Here is a 19819-nt window from a genome sequence, read left to right as displayed (position 1 = left end):
GGACAAAAACTGTACTTGTTTGTTTTGCCTATTCCTGAATCTCCAGTGTCTGTTATATAGTAATCACTCAATGAATAAATGCAAATGAGTGATACAACATTAAATAAAACAATAGCAATACTTTCAGTAGCAACTGTACTTGCATCAGGGTAGGGGTAGCTGTAGTAGTTACAACACTGAAAATCAGGGGAATAGTAACATCATAGTACTAGTCCTGCTTCTGTGTTGAGATAATAGGATACATGAGATATGCACACCATGGCTGCAAAGGAAGGCTTTAACAAGGATATTATGACAGAAAAAAGAACAGGTAGAAGAAAACCATCCATCTTAAGCCACAGGCAGGTTACAGCTTCTTTCGCAAGACCTCATTCTCTGGCATGCCTTTGTTTTTCCTACCAGGATATATGTCCCACCTACTTACAACTCCCCTTTCTCCCAATCTCAAGGTCTAACCCAGAGCTGATGGCTGATCTGGTCCCTCCATTGATTCTCATTCTTCTTGGACACAGACAATGTCTGACTCATCTGTTTCCCAGCAAGAACCTGGCACACAGTAGGTGTTGATAAATGTTTTCTGAACTAAATGGAATTGGGATCAGTGCCCAAAAGGCAGATTCTCTCATTTCCATTGTTTAAAAATACCATGGATTTCCCCTCATGCATTATGCATCACAGAAATTAATTTAACCAGAACTGCTTCCCGATGCAAAGCTTCCAAAGCCTTCAGTCTGCATTCAACTGGAAATCTGCAGTGGAGGGTCTGGTTAGTGTCTGCCTCCCATGCCAATCCCAAACGCTAAAGCTGAGTGGGCTCAAGGTAAGGGACTAGGAGAAACCAGGTCAGATGTTGCTGTTTTCTGACCCTACTTTCCTAGGCAAGGTCAGGTGTATCTTCTAGATACAGCTCTTTAGTCCCCTCAACTCAAACTCAATGACTTCTCCATTTTTTTTTCCTTTGGCAGTACTGTGGTTAGAACTCAGGGTCTTGTGCTTGCTAGGCAGGTGCTCTACCACTTGAGACACACTCCTAGCCATTTGTGGTTTAGGTATTTTTCACAAGGGACTGGGCTGGCATGGCCCATGATTCTATTTATACTTCCCACATAGCTGGGATGACAGGCATGTGCCTCCATGATTAGATTTTATCAATTGAAATGGGGGTCTCATAAGCATTTTTTGTTTTGCCCTGGATATACTAAAATTATGACACTGCCCATCCTCCGCTCCAGAGTAGCTAGGACTATAGGCATGCACTACCACAATTGGCTGTGGCTTCTGTATTCTACCTGTCCTTAGGAGAAGGTGGCAGGAGGAAGAGTATAGAGTAGTGGTTAGCAGTGCAGGGTGTATGGACAGCCATCACTTAGGCAGACTTATTAGTGATGTGACCTTGGGAAAGTCACCAAGCTACAGTTTTGTCATCTGTAAAGGAAGCCTGGTCATATCTGCATTCCAAGAGCCACTCTAAGGAAGAAATTATAGGAAACTATCCTACCTCAAATTAGCCACCAAGGTTCACATATGTGCATACTGCTCATTAAAAAGAGCATTAGCAAATTCTTTGGCCATCAGATAGTCATTCCAAGCTATTCCCCAGACCATGTTAGTTCATACTGCTATCTCTTGTCTAGACTATTCTAAAAGCACTTACTAATTGCTCTTTCTGCCACTACCCAACCCCATTGTTGCTTCTCTTCAATTCATCTTCAATACAGTAGTCAGATCATCCATAATGCAAGATTAAATGATGACATTCTCTTGTTTAAAATCCTTCATTGAGCAATGGTATGAAATCCCCCAATATGACATACAGGGTCCTGCAGGGCCCTTCCCCACCTGCTGATTCATCATAAACTTCGGCCACCATCTCCCTGTCCAAGACCAGTCACAATGACTTCCTTGCATTTGAAAATGCTGAGTTCTTTTCTGCCAGTGGTGTGATGGTGACTATTAAGAACCAGCTCTCTAGAAGACAAAAATCAGAAAAGCTTTGACTGGGAACATTGCCAATTTCCATGTTTTAATTCTCCTACCATAGATATTTCAAGCTACTAGCATGATGGCTACATCACACTGGGACCAGGTGTGCACAGTAGGTAATCATGGCCCAGTAAAAGATGTTGCTAGCTCATTGCTGTCTCTTGCCTCCAGTTTCACTGTTGCTTTCATCTAGAACATTCTACCTTTCCCTTTTCCCTGGCTATTGTTCACTTATTGTGGTTTTATACAACACAAGTTCAAGGAAGTCTTTTTTATTTATTTTTGGTGGTACTGGGGATCGAACCCAGGGCCTCATGCATGCTAGGCAAACATTCAACCACTGAGCTACACCCCCAGCCCCTTTAAGGAAGACTTCACTGAATCTCCACCCTGGCTCCTGCTCCCTGGTAGTTGCCTACATCACAGCTTCTATCTACTCAAGTATCTTTCCTCAATTATTTATGTGAATGGTATTGTTTGTTTTTGTTCTATTCTATGCTTTGCCTCAGATAATATTTCCCTTGAAGGAGAACCTGTGTCTGCATGATCACTCTTGAACCTCTGTGCCTTCCTAAAGGAAGGAACTCAGCTAGATATATTGGTGCATGGGTGTGATCCCTAGTCTAGAGGGGGAGGTAGAAGGATGATGCTCTGAGGCTGGACTGGGCAAAAGTGCAAGAATCTATCTGAAAAACAAACTAAAAAATGCAAAATTAACTGGGGACATGGTTCAAGTGGTAGGGTGCTTGTCTGGGAAGTACAAAGCTCTGAGTTCAGTGTCCTGTATAGCCAAAAATAAGTAGGAACTCAAGAAATATTCATGAATAAATAAATGATATACAACCAGTGAGTACCCATCCACCTTGTGCTTAACACAAGAATGAAAAAGATAGATAAATGTGTCACAGAGGTGTCCTAAATAACTTTGACAAAAATAAAGTCCTAAATTACTATAAAAACTGTTGACCTTTTATTTAATTGATTAGTGTGTGCACAATCTATAGTAGAAATCTAATAAATATTTTTGCAAAAGGATGAATTTTTAAGGCATGCAGAATTTGCAACAGGAACACAAACATTGGTCTTGAGGTGATATCAAGAAAGCATTAAAAAGGAACAAAGATTTGACAGAATCTCTAGCAACAGCAATTACAACTACATCAGAATTGATTTCTAGCATGCAAGGTCTCCCTTTTCTCTCTAGCTTCCTTCCTGATTCCATCGAACACAGTCCATTTGCAAACTAGGCTGAGTATCAGGAATTGTTTGAATTTCTGAGCAGTAACATCCAGGGAGATGTCTGGGAAGTTGGCTGGCCAACTTCCCAACCATGAATAAACATGATATGGACCAATTGCTCACATCTATGGAAAGCTAAGTGACTGTGAAGGCAGACGCCAGGCTCTGGGCCACAGAAAGGCCAAGCATCCCAACAGCCCTGAGCTGGCCTAGAAAAATGATGGGAAATTCAATTTCAGAAAGGCTGTTTGCAAAGTAATCCAATGCGTTGTGGTGTGTGCATTATTATTGCATTATATTGAGTAATATCACATGTAAGGAGATTTCACAGCATCACAGCCATGCACAAGGGAATATAAAAGTGGTTAATAAAAGAGAGAAGTACAATTTCCCTTCAATGTTAGTTATGTTACCACTATACTCAGAATAATAATCAGAGGTCCACTTAACCTACTCGGGAAGTAACAGATCTGTAATTACCTCATGCACACAGTGCCGTTACCAAGGACTCAGTCTCAGTGTTAGGACATTGCAAGTCCTCAGACAGCCTGCAGAAGTCAGCATCCAAGCCGGAGAAGGAAAGCCCCAGGGCTTCCTAAAGATCACACACACACACACACGCATCAGGTTGGGGTGGGTTGCTTGTATGTCTAGAATGAAGGACAATGTGAATTTATGCTGCTTGCTAGGATTTTCCTCTGCCATAGATAGGTATACTCTGTACTATGAACCATCATTTTTTACAGGAAACATGATGTCCTCACTAACCATAGTTATCTCGCTAAGAGAGAAATGCTAAGAGAAATTCCTGCTAAGGATACTGGGAAAAAACTTCCTTAAGATTTGCTGAGAGCAATAAAAGATGCAAAAAATGGACTTTCAATGATTCTACCACAAGTCTTGTGAGACTCCTCACGGGTCAATGACTGTAGCTGTAGGAAAAAATCGTCCCAGGCTTATCACATTCTACATGTCCCTCTACACATGGCATCACCTGCCTACTTTAGTCCAACATTGGTCCTGATGTCATACCTTTGAGGATAATACATTGCCATGGTGTATTAGAAAGAACAATGCCTTCTTCATCAGCTAGAATGGGGAAGGGTTTGAGTTCCAAGCCTATCACTTGTTCATGGTGCAATGCAGAGCAAGTTGAGTGTCTGTTTTCCCTATTTGTAAAATGGGGTTAACAATACCAACCTACAGGTGTCTGATTAGTGGATCCCAATCATGCATACATTCTCCAGAACTACTGTTACTTGTTCTATTAATAATTACCATTGCGACATTCATTCTTTGACCTTTGAAGAAGCTTAGGTAAATGGTAATATAGGTTTCCATTTCAAAGAAGGAAAGCAAAGGCAGTGTGTATGTGTGTGTGTGTGTCTGTCTGTCTGTCTGGAGAAGTGTTTACTGTATTTCCGATATAACAACACTGGCATTCACTAAATCCTGGCATTACACAGACAGTTTTTTCCCCTGAGTTCCATAGGGAAGTACGGTTTGATGGAGGAAAAGAATTAAAAGATGTAATTCACTACTGAGATGAAAAATTGAAACAATTTTATTAAAAATTCACCCAGGTGATCCAGAGGACCTGGATCAGGTATCAAGCTCTAATGCCCATCTAGTCCAGTCCATGCAGAAAGGGAGGTGAGCTTGGTTAAACAGCACAGGAATGATGGTGGTCCTAGCACACAGACCTGGGGGACAGCCCACCCTCAATGTCAGCCCATCATTTCAGGTTGTGTTAGACTTTTCTATATTTTAATCAAAGCCACCTTAGCTTGTGAAATGTCTAATTTCAAAATGCAGGCAATTAATGTTATTTGTGAGTCTAGTAGAGCAGGCTCAAGATCTGAATAAAATCAATGGATTATGTAAACTGTATTCCATATCAGAGTCCACAACCTTTTTCTGCTGAGGGTCGGATGAGGAATATTTCTGGCTTTGTGAACCATATCATTCTGTCACTAATACAGAAGCAGCCACAGGCAATCCATGAACCAACTGGTGCAGCAGCATTCCAATAAAACTTTATTGACAAAAACGTAGCCAGTCAGAGTTGACTCATGGGCCAGTTTTCTAACTCCTAACCTAGTTATGCTATAAGATTAAAGGGCTGGATATTAAATGCCTGGAGAAGGATTTAGAAAAGAGAGAAAAGGGAGGACACATGAAGGGTTTAAGGGTTCTACTGATAGCCAGGTCAGACAGGGAGAAAAATGACCAGTGACTGAAGTTCCAGTGGGGACTTCAGGTCTTCCCCACCTTCTTCCAGGGCCCCTTGATTGGTCTTTCCCATCAAGAGCTTCAGAGACCCAAAACAAGAGAGGGCCACAAATCCAAAGACTGATACCCTCTATCCCCTAACTTCCATCTGCCACTTTGAGGGGCTCATCCCCTAAGCCTGCCCTGCTTCCTGTCATCTCATTCCCTTTTGTGTAGCCCCCAGATGAATGTCACCAGTAGACACTGCCTGGAACCCTAGGCAACTCCTCCAATAATTGCTAGCCTGACTCCCACTTGCAAGCCAATTAGAAAGAAAAGGGGGGATGAGACCCACCTCCTGTCATCGAAGCATCGCCACTACCAGTCTTTTCTTAGTAAAAAAAAAAAAGTAGTTAATTTCTCCCCCTAAAAAAGGCCAGGGAACAATCTATTTAAATTATAGTGCTACAATGTGAAGGGAAGAAGCAGAAGTCAAATACAATTTGGGTTATAATTAGCGATTTCCTTGTAGCAAGTTTCTCTGGGAAATCCAGGCTCGCCAAGGATTTAGAGGCCCTGTTCACTCTAGCGGACCCCGTGGAAGCCCACAAGGGAAGTCTGAGGATGGAGGAATGTATGTGTGTGTGTGTGCTTGGTTGTGTAAATGGAGACAGTATAGAGCTATGCCTAGAATTATGGGGACAGAGACTGCTAAGATATATGACTGCTATGATATTGTCATGACTGAAATAACCAGTAGGAAATGTCAGTAGGTAAAGTAAGTTCTATCAAGTGGGTTCTAGAAACTCCTAAGTCTGTGTTTGCATTTAGTGAAAATCTGGGCCTCAGTTTCCTTGACTATAATTTTTGTCCCTTGATGGATTATTTGAGTAACTTGTATAGAGTTGCTTTTGGAAGATCCTAGTATAGAGTAGGTAGGAGTGGACCTATGATTTTCTCAGGCTTGTGACCTTGAGTCATTTGCTTTTCTCTGCTCTGGTTTCTTTATCCAGGTAACAAGAAGTGAATTATGATACCTGCCTATTGTGAATGCTATGAAGACTCACCCATTTCATGCACGTAAATCATGTACTTCACTGCAGAGTCATCTACCATGAGCTTGCTAGACGCTCATAATTGTTATGCTACATTATCGATAAAGATGGTTGACTCTTCTTCTGTTCCTTCCTTTTAGCCCAAGAAGTTTCTGTTCATTTTTCCCCATCTGCCAAGCAGGATGCAAGCTTACATCTTCCACTTTTTAAAGATCAGAGCAGCCCATGCACTTTGAATTTGAATTTTATGATGATTATTTCACAACTTAAAAAAATTTATGTTAGGAAAACTGCCTTTTCACTTCCAAAATGAGCCTGTGAAACTCAAGCCTTTGACCTGGTTAGCTTGAGCTGCACAGTCTGAAAACCTAGGTTTCTTGGAGACTAAACTTGCCCTTGCATTCTTCTCCTTCAGGACACTGAGATTGCTCAAAACTCTGGTCCTCAGGGCTGGTACGCTCTGTTCCTATTGTGAGAGGGACAGTCTATACTCTGGGTGATGATAACCTTTTCTTCAGAGCCCGAAATTCAGACAGCCCACAGCTCTGTGGATGTACACATGCATAGGTCAGCTGCCTTGTGAGGTCTGGTTCATCTTCTGTGTGGAGAATTCACTGGGTTTGAGCCCCTACCAGACTTTTGCAGGAATATGGGCCTTGATTAAGATGTAGCAGGCTCCACAATCTTCAGGAAAGCAAAGGTAGAGATCTAGACCCTCAGGAGAGTGTCCTAATCTAGATTGATTGGGGTTAGAGCTGGCTGAAATGTGGAACATCATTGAATTCACACAGCCCCAAGGACACAACCTCTAGACTCAGTAGGAGTCAATGAGAGAAAACAAAGAGTCATTTTTAGGAATCTGGAAGCTTTTGTGGGAATCAGGCTCACTAGTGGCAGAAACCTCTACTTCAGAGTCAAAACAGCATAGGAAGGAGAAATAGAACCTCAAATTGTATCATTCAACAAGTCCTAAAAGCAGTTTCAATGCAGAGATAACCCCCAGTAGGTGCCTTCTGAGAACTACTGAATCCAAGAAACCGAGACAGGGAGCAAAAGGCTGGTAGAGTGCAGAGGGAGGGGTGTAGGGCAGTGGACATTTTTTTTCCTCTTTCATTTTCCGTTGTGAGTTCCTGTGAGATTCATTCATGTCAATTTCCCTGTGAGCCTCAGCATCATTCATAAGTGAAGCAGGTAGACCAGATGGTTACTTTGTGCTCCAATATTCTATGAATTCCTATACAATCAGGCTAAAATATCCAAGTAGTCTGTTTTGTCAACCTGAAATACAGCCTTTCTTGAAGGATTAAAGATCGAAATTGCACCTTTTACATTAAAAAATAAAATAAGATTCCAAGATTAAATCATTAGTTATAAACTTGTTATCATCTGAGGGGGATTATGTAACAAAAATGCTTGAAATGGGAACAGATCACATAAAAATCCACATTTATGCTTACTCTTGAGGAAAAAGACATCCAAATATTATAATAACGGTCATTCAAAATGGCAGTGACTGAAAGGTACCACTTCTAGTAGGACACACCATGTGTCCTATTAACTCCTACAGGGGCCCTACACATAGAATCATGCCTGTGATTTTATCATTCCAGTACTAATGGGAAAATTATTTATTGTACCTATGTTTGTATCACAAATCATTCTCTTTCAAACATGTGTTTTGCTCACCTGCACCTAAAAGGATTTGAGGTTTAAAACCCTAACTTATGTGATCTTTCAGAATCTGTATATAGAGCACTTTGGTTCCTTCCATTCTAATGCCCCATAGCTCCTCCTGGAACATTCCTGAGACCTCTGTTCACAAAGAATGGACAACTTCTTTCTTTAGCCTTGAGTACAAAAAGAGCACAAAAATCATAGGCACTCACTATGACTCTAAAGAGTATTTCGCCATGAAGGCAGGTAATAAATTGATGGTTGACCAATGAGTGGCCCAAGTAACATCTACAAAATAGATCAATGCCTGTTTCTAAGCTTGTTTCAAAACAAACAAAAGCAACAAAAATGCATAACAGGTCTATGAGCTATGCAAAGACAACCAGGACTCTTCAAATACCCAAATTGGTCCTTTGTATATAGCTCATAGACAGCCTACTGCACCCCAATGCCTTAAAATTATACTACACATTAATACTTGCTGAAAGATGATATCTTTATCAAAGATAGAGACTCATTAGTTTTCCTGAGAGGGTAAACTTCATGACAATGAGAACAGGTATGAATAAACACATAGCACCAAATCAAAGGAAGCAGGCAGCAGCTTCCAATGACTCCAGATTTGCAATGGAAACATATCAATGAACTCTCTGAGACTGGACCTTTAAACTATACCTGAGCTATCATATAGCAAAAGCTGGATGTACTTAGAATCTACAAACAAAACTTTGATCATCTTTTTCTCTAATAAATCTTACTTTTTTCATTGCCTAGATGTGGGTCAGAGAACAGCTTGTACCAATGAAATTGTACTCAGACACAGTGACTGAAAACTATTTGCCTATAAATCATTAAATATCAAACTTGCTTTAAAATAAATCTGGAGATTTAGTCTTAGTATGATTTAACACACAAAAAAATCTTAATTCCTGTGATGGACTGAATATGAAGAATTTAGGAGAAAGAGAACCAATGACCACTTTGACTTCTCCATATAGACAAGGTAATTATCTCATTGTTGCAATGGCCCATTTGGTGGGGTGTTTACTGTGTGCCTATCACTGGGTCAAACTTTTCACCCATATCATCACAATGGGAATATGCAATTACTCCATGACTCACATACGAAAAACAAGAATTGTAAGTTCAGAGAGGTTAGGTAAGATGCCTGAGAGTCTACTCTGAGTCAGAACTGGAATGAGAATCAGTCCAGTTTTTCACCTAGTCTCTATCTGGCTTCTCCTGATAATACCTGAGGTATTATACACTGCCATTTTTCTGACCTGTCACTCCAGCATCCCAGGCTCAAGTCCCAGCCCTCGAATAGGACACCACACACATGGGCCTCTGATGCTCGGAGCTATTCTGCTAATTCCAAACTCATGCTAGGTTGAGATCCATAATGCCTTTCAGTTCTCTAAGACTGAACACTCTGGCAAACAGAGACTTTAGAACAAAGAATCCTGGTATTGCATAGTGAAGGCCTTTAATTTACCCTGAAAATGATGAGCTGTTTATTCTCCAGCATACATAGGAGGCAGAAACATAACACTCAGGCTTATAAGGAAACAAGAGACAGTACCTGTGTCCTTAAATTAAATGTGAGCCTTAGGAAAATAGAACAGGTGTGACAAAGTGGCTCAGCCACACACTGTCATCTGAAAAGACAATTTTGAAGCCACCAAAACATGTTATTGGACTTTGCTCAAGGCATAAGTCTTAAACAAAAGCATACTCCAAGGCTGCAATATTGGGTTTGCTGGGGCCCTCCCTAGGGTGAAATGGGCAATTTCCACTCCTGTCTGAAATTGCCATCTCCTAAGAAGAGCCCAGCATACATACTTGGGCATGCCTAGGGAAAGCCTCCTGAGTCTCCAGACCCTCTGAGTTTTGGTCCTGAGCTTGACACAATTGAGGTTGAGCTCTAGCTCCTACTTCTTAGCCACAGTGACTTTCAGCAGGGTACTTGCTGCATCTGCAACATGGGATGATGACTCTTCATTCAGTTTTGGTGGGGGAAGGTTAAGATGAATTGAGATTGTATACATAAACTGCTTACAACACAGACAGGCACTTACTGAGCAGAAATTATTTTTGAAGCTATTATTCTCTGCCTTTCATTTGACTGTATCCACTTATTCTATTTTTAGACATTCTATTCCTCAATGATTTTGCTAAACTATCCAATATGAGTTCACGGGGCTAAAATGTTCCACAAAGGAACAGAACTCTCCGGTGTTCTGTATCCCATCACCTGACAGCTGTTTAGAGAGAAGGGAAAGGGGATCTGGAGAAGGACCACAGGGAGGAGGGAATAATGGGAATGATAAGCAGAGAGAGCCCTCAGTGAGGCTGGGATCTTTAGTCTGTGAATAATGGAACATAGGGACAGATCATGACAAATTGTTCTTAACAGACATGCTTATGCAAGTGAGAGAGCAGGGATGAAGACAGTAGCCTTGAAGATAATTCTAGATATCTCTCTCTTTCCCTCTCTCCTTCCCTCCCTCCCTTTCTCTCTCTGGAGGTTCTGGATTTCAATTCAGAATCTCACTCTATCCCTTGACCCATACTCCCAACCCCTTTGGCTTTAGCTTATTTTTCAGATGGGTTCTCATTGCTTTTGGGGTTGGCCTTGAACTGTGATCCTCCTGCCCACACCTCCTGAGTAGCTGGAATTATAGGCATGCTCCACCAAGCTGAACTTTTTTTTCTAGTATTGGGGGTTGAATGTAGACCCTTGCAGTTGCTAGGCAGGTGGTCTATTACTTGAGCCACTCCATCACCCATTTTTGCATTGGTTACTTTGAAATAGGGTCTTGCTTTATGTCTGGGGCAGCCTGCATGGCAATCCTCCTACTTGTGCTTCCCCACATATGCACCACCATGCATACCCATTTGTTCAGATGGGGTCTCTTGAACTTTTGCCTGGGCTGGGCTTGTACCACTATCCTCCTAATCTCCACCTTCTGAGTAGCAAGGATTATAGGCTTGAGCCACTGAGTCCACCTCAACTTATTTTATAAGATAGGATCTCACTAACTTTTTTGTCTGAGGCAGCCTTAACAATGATCCTCCTATACCCACCTCCTGTATAGCTGAGGTTACAGTCATGAACCATCATGCCTGACTCAACACTGGATCTCTTTCCTGGGCCCTAGGCAATGGTCCTGTACTTGTTGGGCATGAGAGTTTACAGGGGCTCAGTGGAGTTTTGAGAACAATTTGGGCTTTGACATTGAGCATAGCTCAACTATGCTACTCCCAAACTTACAACATCCTTACCTGCTTCATCCTTTCATTCCTCCATTCTAAAGTGAAGAGTACTAATATCATTAAAAAGATCTGTAGTGAGAACAAAACAAAATGAAGACTGAAAGGCTACGTAACATAATCTGTGGTCTTTTCAGGATGCAGTCAATGAGAGCACATCTTACTTTCTCTTCTCCTTGACATCAGACAGCACTTATGTTACTTTCTTTTATCAGAGAGGGAGAAACCACACTCAACATTACACAGACCACATGGCTATCATCTATGAGTTGGCTGGTGGCTGGTATACTGTGATGGACAGGGTGTGGACAAAGAGGCCTTCTCAGGTTCAAACTTTCTGTGGGGTAATTGACCAATGTCTATATTTTAAATTCCTGTAACTTATAAACATTCACATCCAGAGACCTACAGAGATGGACAACAATATTTGCACTTAGCTGTTCTTTGTAGTCTGATTGGGAATTACAAGACAAGATAAATCTCAGAAACTATCTAAATTCCATCAATAGGATACCTTTGTTAAGAATGCACACAGACATGAATAAAATGGGCTGGATTCCAAAGTGTGATACAGAAAGATCTCCCACATATAAGGGTTGCCAAACGGGGTGATTAGTAGATTTCAACTGTGTGATTTTGAGAATGTCCCAGTGAGGTATTAGAGGATGTAAAGACTGAATTAGAGTCAGATGACAGATGTAGAGGTGAGAGAGACAGAGATAGACAAGCAGATATACACTTGCATTTGCACAAAACACTTCTGTTGAAAGAAAAGGGATAGATCTCTATTGTTTCTGGCAGGGAGACTTAAGAACTGGGGTGGTGGGTATAAGGGAATTTTAGTTTTCAATTTGTACCCATTGACCTTCTTAACTGAAATTTTGAATGGCTTCAATAATAATGTCTAATTAACAAAAAAGGAAAAATTTTAAAGGTATCTATACAGAGAGTTTCATTATGACATTTCCATGTATATATGTGTTATATCCTGAAATGTCTCATCCCCTCCATTTTAGAAGGAAACTATTTGAGCAAGGTTTTCCCCTATGCTTTAACTATTTGATTGGCTTCAAAATCAGAGCCATATTCAAAGAGCAAAGAAGGAGGCACCATTACCAACCAATATTTCATCTTGTTGAAAGTACTAATGAAATATGGAGATACAGTGAACACTCCCAATGCAACCAGTTGAGGTGCCCTTGTCAGTAGAGCCCAGAATTCAGGGACTGAGCTCCAAGATGTATGTTCCTTCTCCCACTGGGGTTCGGAGTGAGTGGGAAAGTGTGGGAGACTTAGACTGCAGAGGTGTTAAAAATAGATGTCAAGTTGCTATTGGAGATACATGGGGAATTCTCCACTTGCAAATCTCTAATTATAATATGTCAAAAGTAAAATACCTTGTCAGGAGCAGTATCTGGTATAACACAGCATTGGCTCTGTCAGGACAGTGATCCATGATGTGTTTGGAGGCCTACATTAAATAGAAACTCAGCAGAAAAATGTCCTGCAGGGATGCGTCTCAGCCCCTGGGGGACTGCAAGGATGACCTGGTAAGTCTCTTCCGTCTGTGCTTTACTTAGCTCTCGTTGGGAGCTTGGAGTGCATACTGCTTCCATTTACAGATTCTGTACTTTATGTTAAGTCACGTGCATACATTAGAGGTTCTTGGAGCCCACCAGATGGATGGATGTTTTCTCTTATCCAAAACTTTCTCCAAGAAAAGATGGCCTCTACAATGTCCTTAGGATGACATTAAACACGATGGATATATATGTCAAAGGACAGAATTATTCCAGGAATAAAATTATCCTTTGGGGGAATGCCTTAGCAGTCACCAAACAGCCAACAGTCACTAATTTTTTATGCGTGTGGTGTTAGGGAAAGAACCCAGGGCCTCATGCATGCTAAGCATGCACACTACCACTTTCTACATGCCCAGTCCAACAGGAACTTTTTACATTAATATAGGGCTATGTACTCAGGATTGGAGGACTGTCTTTCCAACCCACTCTGAAGTAAAATTCCCCCATAAGACAGGCAGAACTTGGAGTGAAGAGAAAGTAAATCCTGTAAAAATATGGGGAGGTACTGACAATGTGAAGTAAATTGTAATCAGGAAAGTAAAAAGTAGATCATAGAGAGGCAAAACACCTTCCTCTTTGGCCAAAGAGATGAAAAAATATATATGTAATCATTTCTAACAAAACAACATATTCCCTTTTATGATTCTTAAACTTCCCTCAAACCAGCTAATAATATAATCCCACCTTCAGACTAGACACAAAGCCTACCTGCTTCAGTCTTTAATGTTGCATCTCTTTTAACACCTACCCCAACAGTGGACACCCCATAAATGTGGCTAGAAAAGATAAAGTAACAGGCTGACCAGCCCCACCCCACATTCACACTCTCCAAACTCCTTGCTACTCATAATCCTCCAGGAATTATCCCAGGAAGATGCTTGGCTCAAATTCAGGAACTTTTTCCTTGTTTCCAAATCCTTTTCTCATGCCGTGATCCCTTCTTGAGTGACAGAATGAAGGTAACACAGATTGCAGGTCTCATGTTAACACATTCTCTACCACCACACATTTACTCTTGCTTCTCTTCTGTTTCAAAATCGAAGTGCTTCCGAATATTCATAGCAGCTTTGTTTTTAATTACCCAACATAGAAAACAACCCAAACACCCAAGTCAGATGGAGAAACAAACTGTAGTATATTATATAATGGAATAATACTGAGCAATAAAAAGGAGTAAGTTACTGAGTCATGCAACAATATGGATGAATCTAAAAATAATAATAAGCTTATAACAAAAGGAGGTCAGCTGGCTGCCTTGGAATGAGGCAGAGAAGGTGGGGATAAGAAGATGGAAAAGGGGCACGTGGAAACTGAAAGTGATGGATATTTTTACTGCATCAATGGGTAATATTTCCAGGTGTGTGTACACATGTGACAATTTATCAAATTATATACTTTAAACATACACAGGTTATTATGTCACTCAACTGTAAAAAGTTAAGTATTTCTTCTCTCCTGTTCTACCTCATCTGTTGGAATACCCTTGTCCCTAGTCCTTCTTACTCTCTCTAAAACACTGTCTCTTTCTTTCCTGCCTCAATGTTCCTTATGTCTCATTTCCTATCCCCTCTGTGCCTCCTACATGGATCTTCCCCTTGGCATAAATCAGAGAACCCAAATCAACCAAAGCCTACAAACCCTCACTTCTTCCTCAGTCACTGTATTTTCTTTTACTTCTTCACTCCAGTTGTTTGTGATGGCAATGCACTCCTGCTCTGATACATCCCAATCATTCCTCACTGCTGGACCCCTGGCATCTGTCTCTATCACTGTAGCACAACTTCATCTTCCTGGGTCTTCAGTGATATCCACATTGCCAGATTCAGTAAAGTCCCAGTACTCCATGTCCACAGTCTTTCAACTCTCAATCTGATGCCTCATTTATGTGTCATTCAGCAGTAGCTCCTCTTCCTCCAGTATTCTATCTTGCCCTTTCTTTTTATTAGCAACCCTCTGCATACATACAGTTCACTATTCCACCATGACCTCTGAGCAATGTTTCTGCAATCAGTGCCTTTTCAGAACTGTTCTGAAGCTCTGGTACAAGGATCCTCCTCCTGTGTCTGTGCCATGGATCAGCTTTATGGTGGACCAGGGCTGATCCACTCAATCTCAGCCTTGCCCACTGAATGGATGTAACACCCACAGGCCAGGGGAAGAGTGAGTCCCAGGGCTTGGCATTGATCCAAGGGTCATTTACTGTACTACTGACTATGTGATGGTAAGAGCCTGACTGTCAGGGACTGACTCAGTCAGGAGGAAGAAAAGTCAGAGATGGTGTAACGCGGCTTAAAAACTGCTTTTGCTGAGGCTCACTGACTCTTTACTTGGGCCCAGGAATTAACTAAAGCCAGGATGCAGTTAGATGCTTGCAAAGTTTCTTTCCCATAGATGGAAGGAATAAATTGATAGTGGGGAACATGTAATCAGGACTACAAAAGGAAGAAAAAAAACCACTTTGTATAGACAGCTAGTCTGCTGGACAGTTTATTCTGCTTGTTCATTAAGCTGACATTCTTTCCCTCTTTGTCTACATGCTGGTCTTCAGTTAGACCTGGCAGTCTTCTACCCATTATGTCTTCCTAACCAGAGAGCAGTAAACCTGACAGTAAACATACAGCTTCAGAGAAGTGTCTGGACACCTGGAGAACCAAGGCCAGTGATTGTGGTGGACATGCACCTGGTCACGCAGTCAAGCTGAGCCCCTGAACTCCCCTTTAAAGGCAGACATTTTCTCTCAGAAGTGTAATGATGGTACATTGAGAGGTTGACTCTCCCTGTGCTCTTCTTTGTCTGACAAATAATAAACCTTATTTCCTTTTCCTCAAAACCCTGCTCTTGTTATTTGTAAATTGTGAACTAGCAATGAGGCCAGCGCACTGGTTTTCTGGTAACAATGGGTCCTGTTGGGACCTGACAGATGTGGGTCAACAGCCAAGCCCTGTCCTCTCAATCCTTCTTCTGGACTTTGTGCTATATGAGCCTGTCCATTTCCTGCTGTGTTTTCTGTTACCCTCAACTGGAAGACTCTGAAATGCACACCCCTCCAACCAGGATTTTGAAGTAGATCCCTCAGAAAGTGTTTTATTCTATTCTCATAATATCTAAATGCCTTGGAAACACACATGCTAGAACTCAGCACTCCTCATGAACAGAACACATAGCCTATATTCTTGAGCACAACAAAAGTCTCCAAGGGAAGACAGCTTATCTGCACATTGTTTTATCTTGCTTCAGCTCCTCGGGCAAGGTGGACGTCAATGTGCTATTACAATTCACTGGTGTTTATCTCCAATGTGTGGTTACAGCAAAGCAGGATGTTGAGCATCCATACTTCCAAACTACCTGGAGATTTTCCCCTCCAGCTATGCATCATTAACCCTTTATTTTTAGGTCTCATTTTGTAATTCTCTGACTTAATTGTTCCAATAGTTTTCCATTGCTCACAACAGGGTATTCTGTTATATATAAGGCCAACCAGGCTAGCAGGATATGTGATCGCTGCTGCCTCCCCTAATTTATTTTTTGCCATTGTGCTCCCAAACCTTCTTCACCCGGGAAGCCTTGAACACAATGGTTTCATGTTAGTATTTTGAATGAGACAAGCTCTTCTTGACTTCAGGACATTTTGGCCTCAGTATTCCTTCTGCCTGAAGAGTTTGTCTTCTTACTAAAAACATCATCTCGTTACAGAAGTATTCTGAGACTCCCCATTTGCAGATAGCACCCTTGTTCTTTCTTACCTTCCCATAGCACCCATCTTTTCTTTGAGGGTATGCAACTTGATTTGTGACTATAGATCTACATGGCTAAAGAGCACATTGCCATCTGCTCACTTTCTACCTCTTATACTAAGTGCTAATAGGGAAAGACCATGCCAATTTGGTTCAGCCTCATCACCTACTATGAGTCCTTGGCCCTACTAGATGTTTAACAAAGATTAGTGAATGAAAGAATCAATTGCTCTTTCACAGCAGTTAACTTAACAAAGAACATCCAATTGGACCTTGTTTTTAGTTCAAAAGCAACCTATCCAGCCCTACTACCACTGATTGCCACAAAAAAACCCAAACAAACAATAAATAACTACCCATAACTACCACCTGGTTGTCAATATGACACCTAACAAATGCCTGTGTTTAATAAACCTATGCCTAAGGCACAGCAACCAAACACAAAAAGGCAATGACACCAGCATTCCCAATACTCAAAGGCAGAAGCAACCCAAATGTCCATCAAGAGACGAATGGATATCCAAAATGGACAAGGTGCAGCCACACAGTAGAATATCACCATGGACAAATCTTAACAACATTGTGCTAAGTGAAACCAGGTTGACATGAAAGGCTATACACCGTAAGACTTCAATTTTATGAAGTATCTAGAAGAAGCAAATCCATGTAGTTACAAAGCAGATCAGTACTTGTCACCAGCTAGAGGGAGAGGAGGGAGGAATGAGGAACATCTACTTAATAGGGATGGGTTTTCCTTTTGGGGTGATAAAAATATCCTGAACTTGATGGGGTGAAGGTTGAACTACATGGTGAGAATACTAAATGCTACCGAATTGTGGACATTAAAAGACCTCTTAAAATGAAGGCAGGACAAAAATCTCAGAATCAGTACTATCTGTTAATATCTCCAAAGCTCGCCCTGAATGGACCAAGTGCCAAGCAGCAAAGTTGCCTAGTGATTCCTTGTATTGCAGAAAACGTACCATGCAACCAACCTACAACTTTCATCAAAATTCTGGCTTTCTGGTGGCTTGAAGAGAGAAAGAAAGGCCAGACTTGCTTGTAGCTCTAAGAGGCTTGGGGTGAGGAAATCTATAAGAACAAGCTTTCCTAAGTGTGGGCCTACCTGTGTTACGGTATTACATGAGTATGGTAGGTAGAACAAGCAAACACTTTAATTTTAATATACCTACTTTTAGTATATTACAGTTATCTTTGATTCCTAGCCATGATACTGATTTTCATTTATGGTACTGATAAAATAATTCTTTTGTTTTCTGTTTGCTTATTTTTAATTCACTGGATTACACTCTTTTTGCTGTATTCAACGACATTAAGAAACAGAATAGTTCTCTTGCCCACCAAAACTATCTCATACAAGAAAATACTCTTGCAATACATGCCCTCTCACTTCCTTATGGCCCAGCAAGGAAAATCCAGAAACAAGAGAAACAACACACAACATGGGTGGGTCCCCGGTGTATTCAGCTGAGACTCAGAAGGCTGGATGAAAATGAGCACAAGGTATTTTCCTAGGATGGTAGAAATGTTCCAAGGTCAGGTTTGAGCAATGGTTGCACAACTGCAAATGTTCTTTAAAAAAATCATGAATTGTACATCTAAGGTGAATTTTGTGGTATGTAATTACATATCTGTAAGACCATTTAAAAATATTCCATAGGAATGGGACAGGTGAGTGTCTCCTTTTATCAATAAATGTAGCCAGTGAAAGATGAGTTGACTTAAAGAACAGGAAAGGATGCCTATATTCCTCCCCAGAGTCTCTGGTACACGGGGTGCACCTGTGCTGCCATTGGCAGGGCCTGGGCACCTGCCTGGCGGCCCCCCAGAGCGCAGCGCTCACTTACTGTGGCGGTGCCGGAGACAGTCTGCGCGCTCGTGTCCGCGGCGCTCTGCTCAGAGTGCGACTGGGCGGGAGGGTACAGGTTTAACGTGTGCTCGGGGACGGTGGTCTGGCCCGTGTACTCTGGCGCGGGGTGGGGATGAGGGGCCGTGTATTCCGCGGGGATGCCATTCTGAGGCGGAGCAAACTGGGCTGAAGCATAAGGCTGAGCCATCGTGTCCGGGGCAGCTGCCGCTTCCTGATTACCCTAGAAAATGAAAAGGGAAGCAGGGAGAGAGAGAGAGAGGGAGGGAGGGAAAACCATGAGCGAGCTCCAAACTGAACCTTACACAGGAGCCCAGCAGCTCCATTCCTGAACACTTTCCATACCAGCCCCTCCAACCTCACCAGGATACCATCCCCCCGAACCCCCATTTTACAGATGCAGAAACCAAGGCACCGAACAACAAAGTCACTTTCCCTAAGTCATCAAGGTGGTGAAGTTCTGTGTACTGCTGGATTGGATTTTTCTGGCAGTTCCTCCCTATTTCATTCCCATTTTGGAAAGTGGGAGCCTGGTGTTGTCCACAGTGATAGCGGAGCTGTGATTTGATACTTAAAAGTGCCAAGGGAGATTAAATTGAAGGAGTGTGGTCTTGAGTGGAGAGACAATTCATCTAAGCATTTGAATTTAATCAAAGTTTTATGTGACTTGGCTCCCATAATGGGATGGGGGAGGGTCCTTGTAATGGCCTCCCTGCTTGTGTGTGTGTACCTGCGTGTGTGTGCACGCGCGCGTGTGTAGGGTGTTTGCGTGCTAACAGGTCCTAGGCAGTGAAAATTCAGGAAATAATTTACACAGCTGTTCCCCTGTTCAGCTTTTATGCTAAGTGCTGCACTTAACTCTTACTCTCTTTAGTCAACACCTCTCCCCCCATATCTCTTATTTTTAAAAAAATAAGCAGAGGATATTATATAACAATTCACCCTTCAGTTACAGCCTAAACATGCAGTATGATAATTACAGTCAAGTCAAAAGAATTAAAAAAAAAAAAAAAACACCCTGAATTCAAATGTTTCCATTTCAGGAAACTTCTCTCTCCCTCCACCTCCACCCCCATAACTCTAAAATCTTCTCTCTCTCTCTCTCTCTCTCTCTCTCTCTCTCTCACACACACACACACACACACACACACACACACTTGCACAAGGCATAAGAAATAG

The 19819-nt window shown here is 41.7% G+C and overlaps 1 protein-coding gene across 31 annotated transcripts in view; it reads right to left on the bottom strand.

Annotated features, from left to right (window-relative positions):
* Positions 1-19819, bottom strand: part of Rbfox1 (RNA binding fox-1 homolog 1) — a 1956039-nt gene that overhangs the window by 155217 nt on the left and 1781003 nt on the right. For all 31 annotated transcript variants that reach the window (XM_074060407.1, XM_074060396.1, XM_074060397.1 and 28 more), the window contains one exon: positions 18621-18863. In XM_074060407.1, coding sequence (XP_073916508.1) covers positions 18621-18863 — 243 coding nt within the window. The remainder of the gene's footprint in view (positions 1-18620; positions 18864-19819) is intronic.

This window comes from Castor canadensis, chromosome 17, assembly GCF_047511655.1.
Source record: "Castor canadensis chromosome 17, mCasCan1.hap1v2, whole genome shotgun sequence".
NCBI lineage: Eukaryota > Metazoa > Chordata > Mammalia > Rodentia > Castoridae > Castor > Castor canadensis.
This window is presented reverse-complemented; position numbering and strand designations above follow the sequence as displayed.